We start from the raw sequence: 17,688 nt of genomic DNA, 5'->3' as shown, positions 1-17,688 counted from the left end.
TCTCTGTGACTGTTTATTCTACTTTTGAAGCCACCTTATAAAATCAAGGTCACGTGAGGACTGTAGCCAGCTGTCACAGAGTCAAAGGCAGGGTGAATGTAGTGTTCACACCCACGGGCAGTTTAGATTTACCAGTTAAGCTAACGAGCATGTCACAGGCACTGGAAGAACGTGGCACCGCCGCGCCGGCTCAACACTGTGCAGCTGCTGTAAATCACAAATGAGAAACGGTGTCAAATAAAGCTACACAGGAGAGCGATGTTTTAATGCTGACGCTTTTATGTATTAGTTGCAAAATTATGTAGCATTGTTAAAGTGTGTGGAAAATTAACTCTCTTCTGTAACACCAAAACATCTCAAAACAGCTCTAAGCAAGTGATAATTCACAGCAGGCGCGTTCCCACTCCTGTAAATTAATCCTTTGTGTGTGGTGCTGCGTTGCTGCAGTGCAGTCAGTGTGTGGTTTGGGTGGGCGAGTGTGACTACATCAATCAGGACAATTCACTTTTACCTGTGCTACCCCCACACATCATCAGCATTACTGTTAATGTAATTGTTTACTGTGTCAGACGCATGCTCACGCGCACCTCCATGTGGTGACGTGTAGATAGTTCGTGGTGTGAAACCCATAGACCGTATACAAAGTTGAGCAGTTAGAAGCAGGAAAAAATGGAAAGCGTAATAATTTGAGAGAGTTTGACAAGTATCAGAGCATCTCCAAAATGGCAGCTCTTCCTGGGTCTTCCCGGTCTGCAGTGGTCAATATCTATATGGTTCTGATAGAAAGGTGTCAGAATAACCTGTGCAAAGCAGATTTATGGGCCTGCATAGCTTCAGACCAGTCAGGGTTCCTATGCAGACCCCTGTCCATCGCGGAAAGCCCCAAAAATATGAGACATTTGAGCATTAGAACTGGACTTTAAGCAATAGAAGGAGGTGGTTTAGTCTGATGGACCATGTCTTGATGTGGATGGCCAGGGTGTGTGCACTGATTACCTGTGCCACAGCACATATTTGGGTCTAGTGGGTCCAATGGAGCTTTTGCACATCTGCATTCGCTTCATTTTGCAAAAGTGGACATCAGGACTTGGTGGAAAAACACTGGTGTGAGAGATGTAAATGACTTTTCGTGTGTGTAGTAAGATTATAAAGTTGACGCTGCTTTACATAGCCATATTTGATTTGCAAATTACATGTGCTTTTGAATTATACCAGGACTATTTTAATGTAACCTGTTTAGTTTATTTTAATTCGTATCCATAAATGTTCATTGTGTTTGTTTCTTTTATAAAGATTTGCGGTTGTAATGATCTGTATGTTGCATCTAATGAAGCTAAGCAGTCTAAGCCTTTGAATTAATACAATTGCCCGCTAAAAAGCACTCATTAACCACTTTAAGGGAAAAAAAACCTTATTGCTGGAAGACAGCCCGGCTTTTCTCCCACACATGGTTGTATTTCTGTATTTGCCAGGGTATCCTCTAACCTGTTCTTACTGCCTCAGTCACTAATGCCTAATGTGCAGCTCAGTAAGCGAGTTAATTCCTTATTTTCCACCTGACAGAGCCACGGGTAAACAAGCCTCCTGTTGCCGTAGTTTCCCCAAAGTTCCAGGAGATCTCCTTGCCAACCAGCTCTACGGTGATAGACGGCAGCCGTGAGTCTCCCACATGGTACACACACACAGTCATTTAGCATCAGTTAAAGAAAGGAAAACCAAATCCTTGTCTTCCCTTTACAGAGAGCACTGATGATGACAAGGTGGTGGCATGGCACTGGGAAGAGGTCAAAGGTCCTCTGAGGGAGGAGAAGGTCTCTGCTGACACCCCTGTACTCACCCTCACCAGCCTTGTGCCTGGGAACTACACATTTAGGTAAACAGAAACCACACTTATCTCAGCGAGATTAGTTGTGAAGCCTGAAAACGCACACCTGTTTTGCTGAAGTGTTGGCCTGCAGACAAATGCAGCTGAGTAAAACTGACTTTACAGATGTTAAACAGGAAGTAAACAGAAAAATCCCTAGTTTGATGTGAAAACATTTGGATACTGTAGCACATCTCTAAATACACTGGGCAACTAAAGGAAATCTTTTTTTGTGATGTTCTTTTATTTAGCATGGACATAAAAAAGAAAAAGAAAATTCTCTCCTTGTTAAATAAATAACAGAAAAAGCAGTCCCTTTTGAAAATATCTGATTGATTCTTCGGTACTCAGCTTAACAAGTGCATTTTACTTTCTCTAATATGGCCTCATTATGTGGGCAAGTGCGTGTCTTCATAACCTACTGGTATTTTTGAAGTGCCTCCATCTGGATCATTTTCAGAGAGAGATTTATGATTTATTTGACAACGTGTTCTTCTTTTGATATGCTGGCAGCTGCAAATAATAACAGTGAGCTTTCTTTAAAACAAATTAATAAATAAAGACCCGGAGCACAGCTTTTAAGTTATGGAAGTCAGTAGTAGTAATATAGAAAAAGAGGAGGATTTGCAGCTAAGACTAAAAAATAACTACATGGGTGTTTAATATGGAAGGAAGTGATGGAGCTAGAGACCTCTGTGTCTTCTAAATTTATACAGTGGGAAGGTTAAACGTGATGCGACCAATAAGTATAACCTCTGAGGTCAGTTTTGTTAAATTGCTATTTATTTGGGTTTATATTTGAGTAGCATATTACAGATTGTGATATTTTTTTTTAAATATAGTTCAAAAAGTAAAAAATAAACACTAAATACTTGTTGTGTAATTGACCTAAAAGCTAAAAAAACCAAAAAAAACCAACCCCAAAATAGTGATGCGCTGGTTCTGAGTTAACATCCATCATTTCACTGCTTGGCTTATCCAGGTTGACATCATAAATTTGTAGGTTTATATGTGTGCTATTTCAAATAAGGCTTGAATAAGGGCTGAAAGTCTTCAAACAATGTTGTTATTTATTTATGATAAAGATTTATGTTTTCCTGGCAGAAAAGTCAAGATGAATCAGAAAAGAAATGCAAAACTAAGCATCTTCTATGAAATTTTGGCAAAAAGATTTTAATTTCTACAGCACACATGTCTATGGTTGTCTCATAAATGCATCTCCATCTTCCTTTTGTATCAGTTTGACAGTAACTGACTCGGACGGAGCTACAAACTCGACACAGGCCACTCTCTCCGTTAACAAAGCCAAGGACTATCGACCTGTGGCCAACGCCGGCCCAAACCAGGTTTGTCCTCTCTGTTGTATGATGCCCCAACCTGCAGGTGCTGCTATCACATGAAAATCAAGTAAGTTATTTATGCCAAACTGCGGCAATCCTAATAACTTTCCTCTTGCCTCTTCCAGGTCATCCAGTTACCACGCAACTCCATCACTCTGTATGGCAACCAAAGCACCGACGACCACGATTCCCTGTCCTATGAGTGGTCCCTCAGCCCAGAGAGCAAAGACAAAGTGGTGGAGATGCAGGTACAATACTCCACACAGCTGAATTCACGTGTATTGGGTTATTTTTCTGTGGATAAGATCATCGTAGCTAACAGTGGCATATACTGTGCTTTTCAGGGTGTACGGACACCCATCCTACAGTTGTCAGCAATGCAAGAGGGAGACTACACCTTCCAGCTGACTGTGACGGACTCAGCTGGACAGCAGGACACTTCTCAGGTCACCGTCATCGTGCAGCCAGGTAAACAGCTGGAGAGTTCATGCCACCTCAGCAGGTATCACTTCCCAGCCATCACAGATGTCACACATTAGCTCAGGATTTTTCAGTGTTTATTCAGCTCTGAGCTATTGTTCACCATATGGAGCGAATAAATCTCTTTAACTTGACATTTAAGAGATGCCGCATCTGAACACAGTGTACCCTGTGTGGCTTCTTGCTCGCCCTTTGTCTCCCCCGAATTTACACATCAAAGAGCAAATTGAGCCACAGTGTGTAAGTCGCCATTAATTTGTGACCTTTCATGACGTGTGAGGAGAATGTCGGCACTTAAACTGCGCCTGTTTAGCAAACAGTGAAGGGTAATCATATGAGGGAGCAGAGTGCACTCAAGGTGATAAGCACTTTGTAGACTGGAAATGTACTGTTTTATGTTGGACCTCGAATGTGAACACACAACAACAAGGTCTGCTAGGTTTAGACCGAGGCTATCTTGTGAGTCATCGCACCTGAAAGATATGACGATGTTATTAGTCAGAATCTAATTCCAGGTACTTCAGAACATAACTGCTGTGCTTTAGTTACTGTCAGAAAGACACTGGTCCTTTATATCATAGAAGGGTTTTTGTTACAGTGATGTTATCACATTAGCTGTGTTATACAAATATTGGGTTTTCTTTCGTCTCAAGCTAGCTCGGCTTGAAATACTGGTTAGTCTCTCCAAATCGCAAAACGCCCCTGAACGCCCAGAGCTTCCTAGTTTGAGGAGGCCTGCTCCCCAATCCAGGTTTTTCAGACAGTAATTGTAGCTCTGTGCTTTAGTAGTTTTCTCATAGTCTCATTATATACAACTGGACTTCTTTTTGTAAGCAATGGAACCAGACTCTTCTGGTCATTAGAGAGATTGCAGATACAAAGCACTTTGATACAAAGCCTTCAGTTTTCTGATTTGGATTTCCATCTTCTACAACCTCAATTCGGAAAGAGTCGGGAGTCTGTGCAAAATGTAAATAAAAACAGAATTGAATCATTTGCAAATCTCATAAAACCAGACTGTTGTCACAATAGAACATAGAAAACACATAAAATGTTTAAACTGAGAAAATGTTTAAAACAATTTTTTTTTCAAATTTGATTTAGGTAAAACATCTAAAAACGAAATTGTGTCTTTGTTTAAATGTATTGCCTCTCTTCTATTAAAAGTCTGTGAAAATTTGGGGACATTCAGCATATCTTGATGGTGCCTTCCCAGATGTGCAAGCTACCAATTCCATTGGCACTGATACACCTCCGTACCACCAGACTTTTGAAAAGAGGATTGATAACGTTCCTCTTTCGTCCAGAGGATGCAGTGTTTGTGTTTCCCAAAAAGAATTTCAAATTTGGATTTATCTGACCACAGAATAGTTTTCTACTTTGCCTCAGTCCATTTTAAATGAGCTTTGGTCTAGAGATGACAGCAGCATTTCTGGCTCATGCTCACATGTGGCTTCTTCTTTGCATTACAGACCTTTAATCTGCAACCTTTGACCTGGCAGACGATGGTTTCTCCAAGTCTTCCTAAGCCCATGCAGTGATTTCATGACATAATCATGTCTGTTTTTGATGCAACACTGAAGGCTCAAAGATCACAGAATTATAGATAGATAGATAGATAGATAGATCCCACACTTTTGATCATATTTTGTAATACATTAGATATTTTTGCAGTCTTTGCAAATTTATGTTGAGAAAGATTATTGAAGTTTCACAGGTTGTAGATGTACCTTTTTGCCAGTTAACCTAATGAGCTGCAAAATGTTCCCCCAACTCTTACTTTTCAAATTCAAAACAAACTAAAATCTTTCATATAATACTACTGGTTTAAATAAATTCGCTTTGGGGATCTGCTGATACCAAGAGCAGATCCAATGTTAAATCAACAAACTATTTTTCTGTCTGTGAGAAAGAAACAATTCACACATTTGCAAAATAACCAAAGCACTGCTACAGATGCATTGTAAACGTGGAACAACATAGATTTAAATAGAATGGATTGACCCGTTGAGGCCTTGCCCAGTCAAGCTGATTCAAACACTAATATCGAATCTGTCCTTCTATACTGTAATTTAGTGTGGCCCAAATAATGGAGTTGTGTGTGTCATTTTCACATTTCATTCAGAAAATAATAAACCACCAGTAGCAGATGCAGGACCTGAGAAAGAGCTGACGCTGCCCATGGATCACACCACACTGTATGGCAATAAGAGCCACGATGACCAGAAGATAGCCACCTATCACTGGACAAAGACCAGGTCAGATAAATATGGATTAATGCAGTTTGTATTTTTTGTTGTTAAAGTCTAGAATGATAGTTTACGTGATACCTCAATCATAGTTACTGAGAGATTTATAATATAAAACACTTGAATTCACAGGTTTCAGTCGCTGTCACTAACATTTCCACATCCTCTTTAATTCCCCTTGTCCTTCCCTTCATGTTTCGATCTTTTTTTTTTTTGGTCCGTCTGTTCCTCTACCAGTGGTCCCGATGGTGTGAAGATTGAAAATGCAGACAGCGCCGTTGCCACGGTGACAGGTCTCAAGGTCGGCACATATGAGTTTACCCTGACAGTAACTGATGAGAGGAAGCTGGAGAGCAGCGACACTGTCACGGTCATCGTTAAGGAAGGTACGAAGTTGTGTGTTTGTGTGGGTGTGGAATAAGACTTTTCCTTTAAGCAAAATAGCTGCTTTAGGTCAAAGTCAGACAGCTGAGTATTACGGATGTTTTGAAATTTACATTGTAATTACAGAAGCAAGAGCACAGTTATTATCTGGAATAACATAAACACACTCGGATATGTAGACAAACGTATGGTTTAATGCATGCACATGCACACAGAGATCGATATAAATATAAGCTAATTCACTCTAGTGCGGTATTTAAAGTATTTGTGCTAATACATGCCTTATTGCATCAAATGCCTTAGCTTTATCATTATATTGAATTTTAAACTTTTTTAGTTTAATGTCATTTATACAGCACCAAGTGGGGGATTTCTTTTTTCTAATGACCTGCTGGATATTTGATTTTCTCCTTGGGGATAAATAAGTTATCCATCCATGCATATAATGAATTCCCAACATCAAGTCTTTCTATATTGGAAGATAAAGAGCCTACAGTGCTGGAGAGAAAACACCAACAATCAGTTAGTCCCCTTGGAACAGCACTTGGTAACAGCAGAAAGGAAGAACTCCCTTTTAACAGGAAGAGACCTTCTGTAGGGCCAGTTGGTTACCCAATATGGGATAAATATGATCTCTCTCTTTCTAGTCCCTATCCAGCTCTCAGTGTAGCCTTTTGGATCTGCTGAAGGTTTTCTTTTTAGAACCGCCTGATTAAAATGGAATTATAAGAATGATTGTCCAATATTGCTAAAATTAGGAGCAATCTGTTTATAAGCATTATCTTAGAATGCTTATTGGTCCTTCAAACGTAGGAGTGTTGTCCAACTATTACCTTAGGTGCCATTCAGAGGCCTGTTCTCTGTACATTTTTTTTAAATAATCCCAGATCAAAGTGTGTGGGTCTGGTGTGGAGTGACGCTAATCTGGATTTTGTTCAGATCTTTGAACCCATAAGAGAATTTGATTAGGAAAGCTGGAGATTATTGTGCACTCCCATTATCACTGACCAGAGTATAAATATCACTACTGGAAACCATAATCGGGTGGAGTAATGAGTGGAGGAAGCAACAAAGAGGGGGGAGAATATTCAGATTAACGGTTAAAAGCAGCACAAATGTGACACACTCATTCATTCATTGCTTGGAGAACAATAGTAGGAAACTAAATGATGAGTTACTGTTGTCAGTTACTCCCTCTTGACTTATGCGCTAACTCTAATAATGACTCACAATATTCAGCAGTTTTTCCTGTCATCAGTGCACAAAATGGAACTGGTCCCCACCCTTCCCCCAACCTTGGTTGTGCAATATTTGCACAACCAAGGTTGGGCTGATTTCCGTTAAACAATTCTGGTAATTCTTGATCTTGTTTACAATGAACAGACCTGTGACAAGCAGGTTTGACCTCATGGATGTGTTGCAGTAAAATCCGATCCTATAGCTGAAGAACTGAAATATACCACATCAAACCAAATCATCAGCAGTTTAAACCAAATAATGTGCCGATCTATGCGCTAGAACAATGAGAACAAGCCCTCTGTGAGCTCATCCTGTTATATTGTATAAACAAAAGACTGTGCTATTAATGGGAAACAGTCCAGAGGGAGTGACAGCTGCACAACAATCATAAACATGTGAAAATGGTCTGGCTATAAACGTGCAGTGAAGTGGTGTAGTTGCATATAAGCTTTTGATTCTCTGAGTATTTAGAGGGAGAAGATATAAGGTCTCCTGTAGATCTGAGTGATCTGAATGTGCCTCAGTTTGAATGAGAAAAAGCATGATTGTGTTATTGAGATGCTGTTTTTGTTTGTGTGGTGCTTTCAGACAAACTGTAGGGGTTACAAAAAAGATGTATCCTGTGTCTTTGAAAGTGTGGGATAGGTACCTAAATGACATCAATCTACAGCACATATTATCTAATCTATTTAAACTGTGTGGTGTATTCTCTCTAAAATACTGTAGCGCATGTACCAGATTATCAAGGGTGACCAGCAGGGGGCTCTAACAGAGACACATTGTAAAGAAGTTTATGAAATTTTAATGTTTTTTCTCCAGAAAAGGACCAACCGCCAGTAGCTCGTGTTGTGTCGAGTCCACCCATCTCTTTGCCTGTCAGGACCGCCACTTTGGATGGATCTCAGTCCACTGATGACAAAGGTGGACTCAGCTACCTGTGGACCAGAGAAGACACCAGTCCTGCTGCTGGGGTGAGACGGACCTTTATAATCAGGCCTTTAACTGATCTTAGTTCTGGTTTAGTTTATTGCAGGGACCATGAGATTTATAAATAAATAAAAATGTATTGTTTTTTGTTTTGTTTTGTTTTGTTTAATAGGATGTGCTGAACAGCTCCGACCACCAGGCAGTGCTGTTTCTTGGAAACCTGGTGGAGGGCAAATACAGCTTCATCCTGACTGTAACTGACAGCAAAGGACAAAGCAGCAAGGGGAGGGGCACAGTGGAGGTCAAACCAGGTAAGCAGACCTACAAAAACATGCATATGAACACAAATCCCCAAGATATACTCATTATTTTTAACAATATGTTTCTTTATTTCATATAAAAATTACTCCTTATGTTCAACTAAAGAGAATACACAGTCTCAAAAACAGTTCAGAAAACACATCAACATTCAAAAACGTCTCAAAATGGGCTCAGGTGTGACTACATGTCATTGGTCCACATATAGTTGAGTCAAGGAGCCTGTGCTAACTGAATAAACAGAAGGCTGCTGGATAGATGGACGGGCAGTCAATCCATTTTAGACTTTAATAAATTAAACAGCCAACTGTTAAAATATTCACACAGTGATGGTGATTTTTTTCCTATGATGAAAGGAAAAAAATTATATCAAAATTATATGGAAATGGATTCATATCAACCAAAAACACCACTTCTTTCTTATCCAGTCTGTATCATTTGGTTTACTTTTTTTAATCCAAAAACAATCCTATAAGCTACTTGTGTAGACAAAAAAAGAGGTTCATCAGTGTTTTATCACAACTTTGACCTTCCGGATCCAAACCAAGTAGAAAATGCTTTGAATGAAGTGAAATTTCTTTTGAAATAATCTTCTTATATGCCACTCTGACCCCTTCCTAAAACGTTTTAATCTTTTTCCACTGACTAAACAACGTATGCACTTGTCTCTCGACATTTACTGCATACAGTTTGTCTGGTTTATTTCATACTGATTTAACTGTTTTACCAGGAGTGGATATCTAGGTATTAACCATTTATAGTGTTAGAGTGAAGGATGTTGAAGTTGTTCAAGTGTAAAAGCTTAAACATTTAAAATATTTTAAAATTTCCCGGTTTGGGGAAAAACTATATATTTATTTGTATAGTGTAGCAACGTAACTTGATACTGATGCACTGAAACCCTAATAAAACTGCTGATTATTTTCCGGTGATCAGTTTTTTGTGGTGCAGTGTCCCAAAAAAAGACCTGTGGTTTCTATTCAGGCTTTTATTTTGTAGCCAGATAAAGATTCAAACGAGGGGAAAATAAATTCTTGTGATCATTAAAAGACATTGTGGAAAAATATATTGAAACACAACTGCTGCATGGTTTATTTTTTCTTCAAACGACTGTGCATACAAATGCTTTCCACACAGCAGGAGCCTCAACAACCAGCAGCAGAAGGTTGAGCAGGTCAGCACAGCATACGGTGCACAGACACACACTCGGCCAGAAACTAATCCGTCACTTGGCGCTCTGGACTCTCTCCCAGATTTCAGGGAGTCAGATGGATCCTGCAATCTGCCCGTTTTCCTCATGTCACTTTTTCCGTCTCACTGTCACCTTATGTGTCCTCCCTCTTCCCTATTTTCCCGTCTATCCATCAGACGTGCGGGAGCGGGACCTGGTGGAACTGGTGTTGGAGGTCTCCGTATCGCAGGTGTCCCAACGCCAGCGCGACATGCTGCTGCGACAGGTTGGGGTTTTACTGGGTGTGCTCGACAGCGACATCATTGTGCGAGAGATCAGTGCGTTTAATGAGCACAGGTGACTTTGTCTCCAGATTTTAGACAAGTGTGCAAACCTGATGATGAAAGTCATGAAACCAACTGTAAACAGAGCTGGAATTATCCTTTGACAGTTTGTTTGTTTTCCACCCTCTTCCTCCATTCTCAGTACTCGTTTGGTCTTCCTGGTGTCCGGCGGCCCAGGGCGCCCTCCGCTGACGGGCCGTAATGTTGCACTCGGCCTGCGCAACAAACTGCGTAAACAGAAGAATGACTTCCTCATCTTTAAGGCCCGACGAGTGGATACAGTCAGTGAGTACCACATAAACGTTACGAAATGGAACAAGGAAAGGGGAAAAATAGGTTTGATGCTTCTATGTTACAGCAGACTCTAAAAGCCTTGGTTTTTGGACATTCAAGGTCACAGTTGCATTGATTAATTTCTGATAAGTTCTTGAAATCATCAAGACGGTGTCTCCCAGTTTTGTTTTGTTTTTAAGATACAGTGCAAAAATGTAAAAATTTGTCCTATTATTAGATTCCTCCTAAAAATTCCTGGATCCATATTTCAATCTGCATTGACTCCTAAAATGAATCACTGCTAAGATGGGCCAGACCTCACTTCGGCTAAAATATCAAAGCTGATCCTTCCTTAGCATAATTTACACTTCTGTGTCTATACGTCTGTGTAGAGTCTACATTAGTGGTTGATGTTGATGTATTTGTTCCTGTGCCTGAATAGCTCTACAGCTTTGTCGCCAAATTGTAGCTGTGGGGAGGTTTCTCTCTTTAAGTTGATGAATTTTCTTTCATTAGCTGTCAACTGACTAAACCAATCAGTCGTTACATGCTGTTTTTATGATGTACATACAGCATAGATTTAATGCAGAAGAATAAAAATCACCGGATTCATTTTTGAAGACTAGATGTAACCCTGACCCATAATTTTATGTTTTGGGGGGGTCGTTATTAGAAAAAGTATTTTGATGGGCGTCAGTTACAATGTCTATTCTTAAAATATCTATTCTTGTCTTTGATTTCCAAAAAGCCTAAAATCACAAATTTTGTCAGCAAAAGGTTCAAATAAGGCTTTATAGCAGATCAATTAGATTTATCCCAAAAGTATCCCAAAATTACTTTTACAGCAGCTAAAATGATAAACACAGTCTGTAAAAAAACTAATGTAGCTCAATAAAACAGAATATAACAAAAAAGCTCAGTTTGATCAAACGGAAAGATTAAAGAGCTCCATTAAACAGAATTTAAACAAAAAATTCAAATAAGATTGATCAAAAAGTAAATAATTGAATATAAAATAACTAAATGGCTCTATAAGGTAAAACAAATGCACTAAAACAAATAAAATAAATAAATTAGAATGAAAATAAACTTACTAAATGTAGCAAAAATAACAGTAAAAATCTTCCTTGACATTAAAGTGTACACAGAGTGTAAAACATGGTGTATTGATCACAGAAAATGACTCAGTCCTCACAGGGTTATGTTTTTGAGTAATCCCACCTACAGACAAACTGAACTTATCACAGACCCACTGTTTAATGCCATAAACCATAAAAATCAGACTGTTATTATTCAGTCATGCTCGCGTAGTCTGCAGTCTTTGGCTCGGTTAATGATGCAAGGTCAAAGTTTTAGATTTCTTAGCTATTTCTAAGTCATATAAGTATTTCTTTCGCACTTTAAATCTGCTGTTTACCAAGTTTTAAAGCTCTGACGGTTTATTGAGCATTGCTGTCGCTCTCCCTCCTCAGTCTGCCAGCTGAACTGCTCCGGCCACGGCGAGTGTGACTCATTCACGCGGCGCTGCGTCTGTCACCCTTTCTGGATGGAGAATTTTATCAGAGCTCAGTTCGGAGACGCAGAGAGCAACTGTGGTAAGAAGGGAGGCATTACAGTAAAATATAGAGTCGATAAACCAAAATCAATAAATAATCAATTTTATTGTTGTGAAAATCTGACCCAGCAGATTATTATTTTAATTCTGTTGATAAGAATCAGAATAATCTCTGTCGCTGTATTCAGGGACGCACGGCGAGTCTTTTGTGACTTTGTTGTTGAAGCTGCCTTGCATTACTTTAGAGCTGTTTTAATATTACACACTTTTTACCACATCATTTTTTCTGTTTTCAGAGTGGAGCGTGCTCTATGTGACGATAGCATCCTTTATGATTGTGGTTGCTGCGGCAACATTTGTATGGGGGATAGTTTGTTGCTGCAACAGGTGAGTTTGTTATCTAAATTCTTTTTTAATATTCTGTCAGGATTATTGTTAAATAACTTTATTGGGGGTAATGGTCATTGATTCCCTGCATGTTTATTTTCCTGTAAGGCGTAAGAGCAAAGTGCGCAGGAGTAAAAGTCGATACAAAATGCTAGAAGCTGACGATCAGGACTGTTTGGAGCTGCAACTGCCAAGAGCTGGTAAGATGGACGCATTCACGTAAACTCACACCACCGCCGGCATTTAGCCTGTTAACACTCACAGAAACAGGCAGAGAGTAAATTCTGCTGCTTCTGTATTTTGACTGGAACTTGAACATCTTGAATCAAATTTTACAGAGATAACAACAATACCAGTACTTCCTTACTTTGTAATAAGATTGCATGCACAGCTACGGTTTTTCTTTTGTGTATTTTTCTAAGATTATTTGTTTGGGCCATTTTTTTTCCTTTATTAGATTAGATTAGGAAAGTATATAGACATGAAAGCGAGGGAATATGCAGAGCAAAGGCCTGCAAGTTGACCCGAGTCGATGCTTTCGGCCTTTGTGGCAAATTGCAGCATGAGCTAAACACTTTAGCAAAACTTTTTTTTTTTCAAATGATGAGTGTGAATGTTGTTAGGTTAGTCATATTTACAGTTAATTTACCCAATGCTCTTCAAAAATAACTGCCCAAATAAACACTGAAGGTGTTAACAAATGGTAAAACTCGACTTTTTCTTTCTGTAAAGATTTCTTTTGATAAGTTAACACTGATGTAAATGTTTAGCCAATGTTTCTATTTTAGCCACAATACAAAAAAATGGATGTTTCAAAGACTGAGTTAAATTTTCTGCATAGTCAATGTTTAGGACGGCTCCATCACACTGTTTCTTTCGCTTCTGTTCTCCTATTTCTCATTCAGCACGCCTGAAGCCTGTTCCCGCTCCCACTTCCTCTGCCCTCATGCACTCGGACTCTGACCTGGACAGTGACGAAGGGCAGGGCGGGATCCCGTGGACGGATCAGGAGCGCGGGCAGCTTCTGAGGCCTCAGAATGGCTCCCTGAGGAATGGCCAGGGGCCGGTGAGGGCCAAGAAGCAGAGAGAGGAGCGGCTATAGCAAGAGAGGAGGGGGGAGCTCACAGCTGCCCTCACACAGCTCTTCCCCTTCACGCCTCCTGTTTCCCCTTCATTGGTCTTCAACACAAAAACCTCACACTTCTCGTGAAGACAGACTGGGAGATACCCGAGTTAGGAAGAGGGAGAAAGGAGGAGATGTTGGGACCGTGTGGTCCCACTGTCACAGAAAAAACACCACGATACTGAAGCTTCCCTGCACCCACACTGAGCCAGAACGACGTGAAAAAGAAGCTGCCATTACACTGCAAACCAGGGGTGAGCACTGTGTTTTGAATGATATAAAATATTAATTAGACCCCTGTTATTTAACACAGAGACATAAAGAATGTAGTGCTGCCCCTCTCCTGCTGCTGGCTTACAAAGGTTGGGAGACTGTGTGAGAGGAAGTAGCTCGAGTGACTTTTTAAGATGAGGAAAAACAAAACTGCTTCAATGACACAAAAACCAGCCACCTGGCACGCTCACACCTTGCCTCTTGTAGACACGCATGTACAAACACGTTGTATTCACGCCGTTTCAGGTCGACCTGATGCTACCAAACACTGCCATTTTTAAATTAATGGTTAACTTTGCTCTGATTGTTTCTGTTCATCTGAAGCATGACGGAGAGGGGAAAAAAAAAAAAGACAACCAACCAACAACCAAAACTGATCTGAGCTGCCAACGGCTCGGAGAAACCACCTCAGAAAATATTTTAAATAATTTATGTGCATGAAGAGCGACAGATTGCAGCTCTGGTACAACCTGATACGATCGGCTGCATGTTTGTATGTCAGGTGTATGTGTGGATTTCTGTGGCTGCTGTGCCAAAAGATGTTTCCTCAGAGCAGTTTCTATGCTTCTTTTTTTTTTTTTTGCTTTTTTTATGTTTTTATGAACCCACAGAAGAGTCACAGTGTTGTAAGGTTTTATTCTCAAGGCTTCTCTGTGGATTAAATAACTGGAGTACACAACTGTAACAAAGGTGGTCTCAGTGAGGAAGGAAGTTGGGAAAAAGATGAAGAACAGGAGATTGAAGGACAGACCGCTGCTTCCTCATCACCTTTGGTAATGTGACGACTGCTTCAACCCTGAAGACCACAGAGTTTTTGTTACTGTTTCTACAAACAACCTTTTGGCTGTGATTAGACGTGGATGCACTTTGATTTTAATGTCTGCTGTCTCACTTTGTCTCTTGTTGGTTTAAAAAAAGGGAGAGGTTCGTATGTGACGGTTGGAAGTTGGGAGGTTCAGCCATAAACGCAGGACTTTGCGGTACTGAATATGTAGGAAGAATGTCCATCAGTAATGTAATTCTCCATGCTTTACACTCATCTCCATGATGCAAGCAGCTCTAAATTTTGCAGACTCGCAGCACACTTGGACAAGCATGCCTTTTTACTGCTCAACTGAATGTTTAAATCCATCAAAAAGCCAAGTCACAAGTCACAATATCATTTTTCTGGATTTAATGGTATTCATCCTCTTCAGTATGACCATTAAAAGATCTTCTTTTAAAGTGATTTTGATGTTATGGAGTTGAAGTAAAAATCCACAGGCCCTGTGCTGTGCAAAAAACATAGAAACACAGTGTTTTTTAGCAAGGTTAAAACAGATTTCAAGCTGACTCGGATGTGAGGAAAATCTTTGAAAAGGTAAAATATGTTTTCTATTTTCTAATGCAAACTTACTTTAAGTGTACGAGTGAGCTGCGCATCCGATCGGAGATAAAACTGTACTAAATCCCGAAAACAAATTATTTCTTCCCACGGACAGGACATAAGCAGGAGGTTAATCTGAAGGATGTTTACGTACGCTTTGAGCAGATTACCAGAAATAAACCACAAACGGGGCCCAGCAGGAAGGCTTTGTTTGTTCATCAGCAGTAATCTGAGGTGTTTCTTGGCTGGACTGTACCGACAGACAAACTAGCAGAACGACTCTCCCCGATGTATCATCTCACAGTGTGATTGCTTTGCATGCAGAATGTGAAACTGACACATGTAAGTCCTCATCTGGAGGCACACTTTTCTATGTTCGTTGTTGAATGTTAAAAGGGTACATCATTGATTCAGTTCAGCTTGTACTCTGTGCGAAATAAGCTGGGGTTTGTTTTTGGGTTTTTTTTTCTCAAATTACTGCAAAAAGTCATCTCATGCCGATGTTGGATCTGCTGCACTAAATGTGTTTTATTCGCACCTGCTGAATTTATCGGGCCATGTTTTTTTGCCCTCCTGTGGGAGGCAAATTAAAATCAAGCACACCCAGGTGCCAGCAACGTCAAACCACTGAAAAAAATCTCATGTTGTCTTGTTTTTGTTTTTTTTGGGAATAACAGCCAAATTGTTTTTGATGGACTCATCTTTTTTTTTTTTTTCTTTTTTTTTTGTCTCCCAAAGCTCCTTTTACAGTTAAAAGGAGGACACAAAAATATTGTGTTGTCTGCTGTTACGTTTGGGATTTGTTTAGATGCAAGTGAACTGACCTTGACTCCAAGAGTCCACTGTGAAGGCAGAGATAAATGAGGAGAAACTGTTAAATGAAAGGGGTGTAATTGTTTGTTTGTTTTTAATATTTTATTATTAATAAAGTTTTAGTGAAGGATGACCCCTTCTTTTGTTCTGTGATCCTGCTGATGCAACTGGATAATGTGTAAATTAAAATTAAAAAACAAAAAAACAGTGTTGGCTTGTTCTTGCGTTGTGTAATCTGAACAAAATTACCTCTGATTAAGGTAAAAAAAAAAAAATAGACTTTTATTCTTTTTTTTTTTTCTCTGTGCTTTCTCTGTGTCTTTGTATTAGTTGTTTTTCTCCACAGCCTGCACAATTCAAAGGAAGCGCCTGTGTGTGATCTGAGAAAACTTTGTGGGAAAAAGTTTTGCCTGGATAAAACTTTTGAGGTGTTTGTTTTGCTCTGAAATGGAGATGAGTCATTTTTATATTACACAAAAGTTCTGCTTTATCACCTGGTTGTAAAATAATTTAATTTCTTTGTTGCGCTTTCATTACATATTATAGGGTCGGTATAACATTTACTTTTCTGATTACAGGGGATCCAAACACCCGTGTATCGTTGGACTGATCCTCTGGTTGGTCTTTTCATTTACTTTTATAAGCCTGCTGCCCTCGATGGTTTGTCCTTTGCACATTTTGGGAGATAATGGAGTCCTTAAAAGATGATAATCGAGGTCTCCCTTCTCTGTCCTGTTATTCCTCCTCACTGTGGAGTGATGCCTGTTTATAACACTTCCTATCACTGGATGGATATTTATTTTTTAAGACTAGACAAGTGATATGTAAGATAAATATCAATGTTTAAACAGTTTACATGTGCTTTTAGGTGATCTTTGTGAAAATGTGACTTCTTTATTGAAATCTTTATTTCGGCCAAAAAAAATAAGGTAAATAAGAAGACAGGATAAATATTTGCATGTTTTCAACGTCTCTGCAGTCAAAGTTTTGCTGCTTTTCAGATTCTCCATTCACACTGGAAGTAGGTGAAGTGCTAAAAGCATCTTTAGTGACTCCACACAGACCATATATAAATATATTTGTTTGTTTGAATATTTGTGGGAATAACTAAGGGGGGTTATTATATCCCGTTCTGTGTAAAACAAACGCTAGATTGTTTGGTTATAATAATAACCCTTAGTTGTCGCCCTTATTTGAATCAGTGAAGTCGCTTCATTGCTTTTGTGCACATTTACACAGTTGTGTGCATGTTTTCTGTATGTGTGGCAGCTTTTTTCCAGTCTGTAAAGTGGGGCGAACATGTCCTGACAAGAAAAAACACACCACATGAAATAACCAACTCTGCGTGTTTTTTCTGCAAATGTTCGGAGGAACTTCTCCTTTAGAGGCGCTGCCTCTTCTGTTATTTTTATGATGTCATATCTCACTGCCTGCAGATATGTTGTTACGAGGGGGAGAAAAGTACTTAGTTCTTCTATGTTTTCCCCTCTGCCTCTCTTCGTATATTGCTGCACTCTGCCTCTCGCACTCCTTATATGGGAAAGGAATTAGTTGCGCGAACAAGGGCGGAAACGTGGCGCGG

General features: G+C 39.6%; 1 protein-coding gene across 1 annotated transcript in view; it reads left to right on the top strand.

Moving 5' to 3' along the window:
- Positions 1-16,300, top strand: part of kiaa0319l (KIAA0319-like ortholog) — a 33,976-nt gene extending 17,676 nt beyond the window's left edge. The window contains exons 11-25 of the mRNA XM_087835500.1: positions 1,564-1,656; positions 1,741-1,873; positions 3,105-3,210; positions 3,330-3,452; positions 3,549-3,672; positions 5,810-5,942; positions 6,171-6,319; positions 8,376-8,527; positions 8,656-8,794; positions 10,170-10,329; positions 10,459-10,601; positions 12,062-12,184; positions 12,441-12,531; positions 12,640-12,731; positions 13,437-16,300. Of these exons, the coding sequence (XP_087691626.1) occupies positions 1,564-1,656; positions 1,741-1,873; positions 3,105-3,210; positions 3,330-3,452; positions 3,549-3,672; positions 5,810-5,942; positions 6,171-6,319; positions 8,376-8,527; positions 8,656-8,794; positions 10,170-10,329; positions 10,459-10,601; positions 12,062-12,184; positions 12,441-12,531; positions 12,640-12,731; positions 13,437-13,633 (1,958 nt within the window). The 3' untranslated portion in view covers positions 13,634-16,300. The remainder of the gene's footprint in view (positions 1-1,563; positions 1,657-1,740; positions 1,874-3,104; positions 3,211-3,329; positions 3,453-3,548; positions 3,673-5,809; positions 5,943-6,170; positions 6,320-8,375; positions 8,528-8,655; positions 8,795-10,169; positions 10,330-10,458; positions 10,602-12,061; positions 12,185-12,440; positions 12,532-12,639; positions 12,732-13,436) is intronic.
- The last annotated feature ends 1,388 nt before the right edge of the window (positions 16,301-17,688 follow it).

This window comes from Neolamprologus brichardi, chromosome 22 (genome assembly GCF_056152115.1).
Source record: "Neolamprologus brichardi isolate AB-2024 chromosome 22, ASM5615211v1, whole genome shotgun sequence".
NCBI classification, from domain to species: Eukaryota; Metazoa; Chordata; class Actinopteri; order Cichliformes; family Cichlidae; genus Neolamprologus; species Neolamprologus brichardi.
The sequence above is the reverse complement of the archived record's forward strand: the minus strand, read 5'-3'. Positions and strand labels throughout refer to the sequence as shown.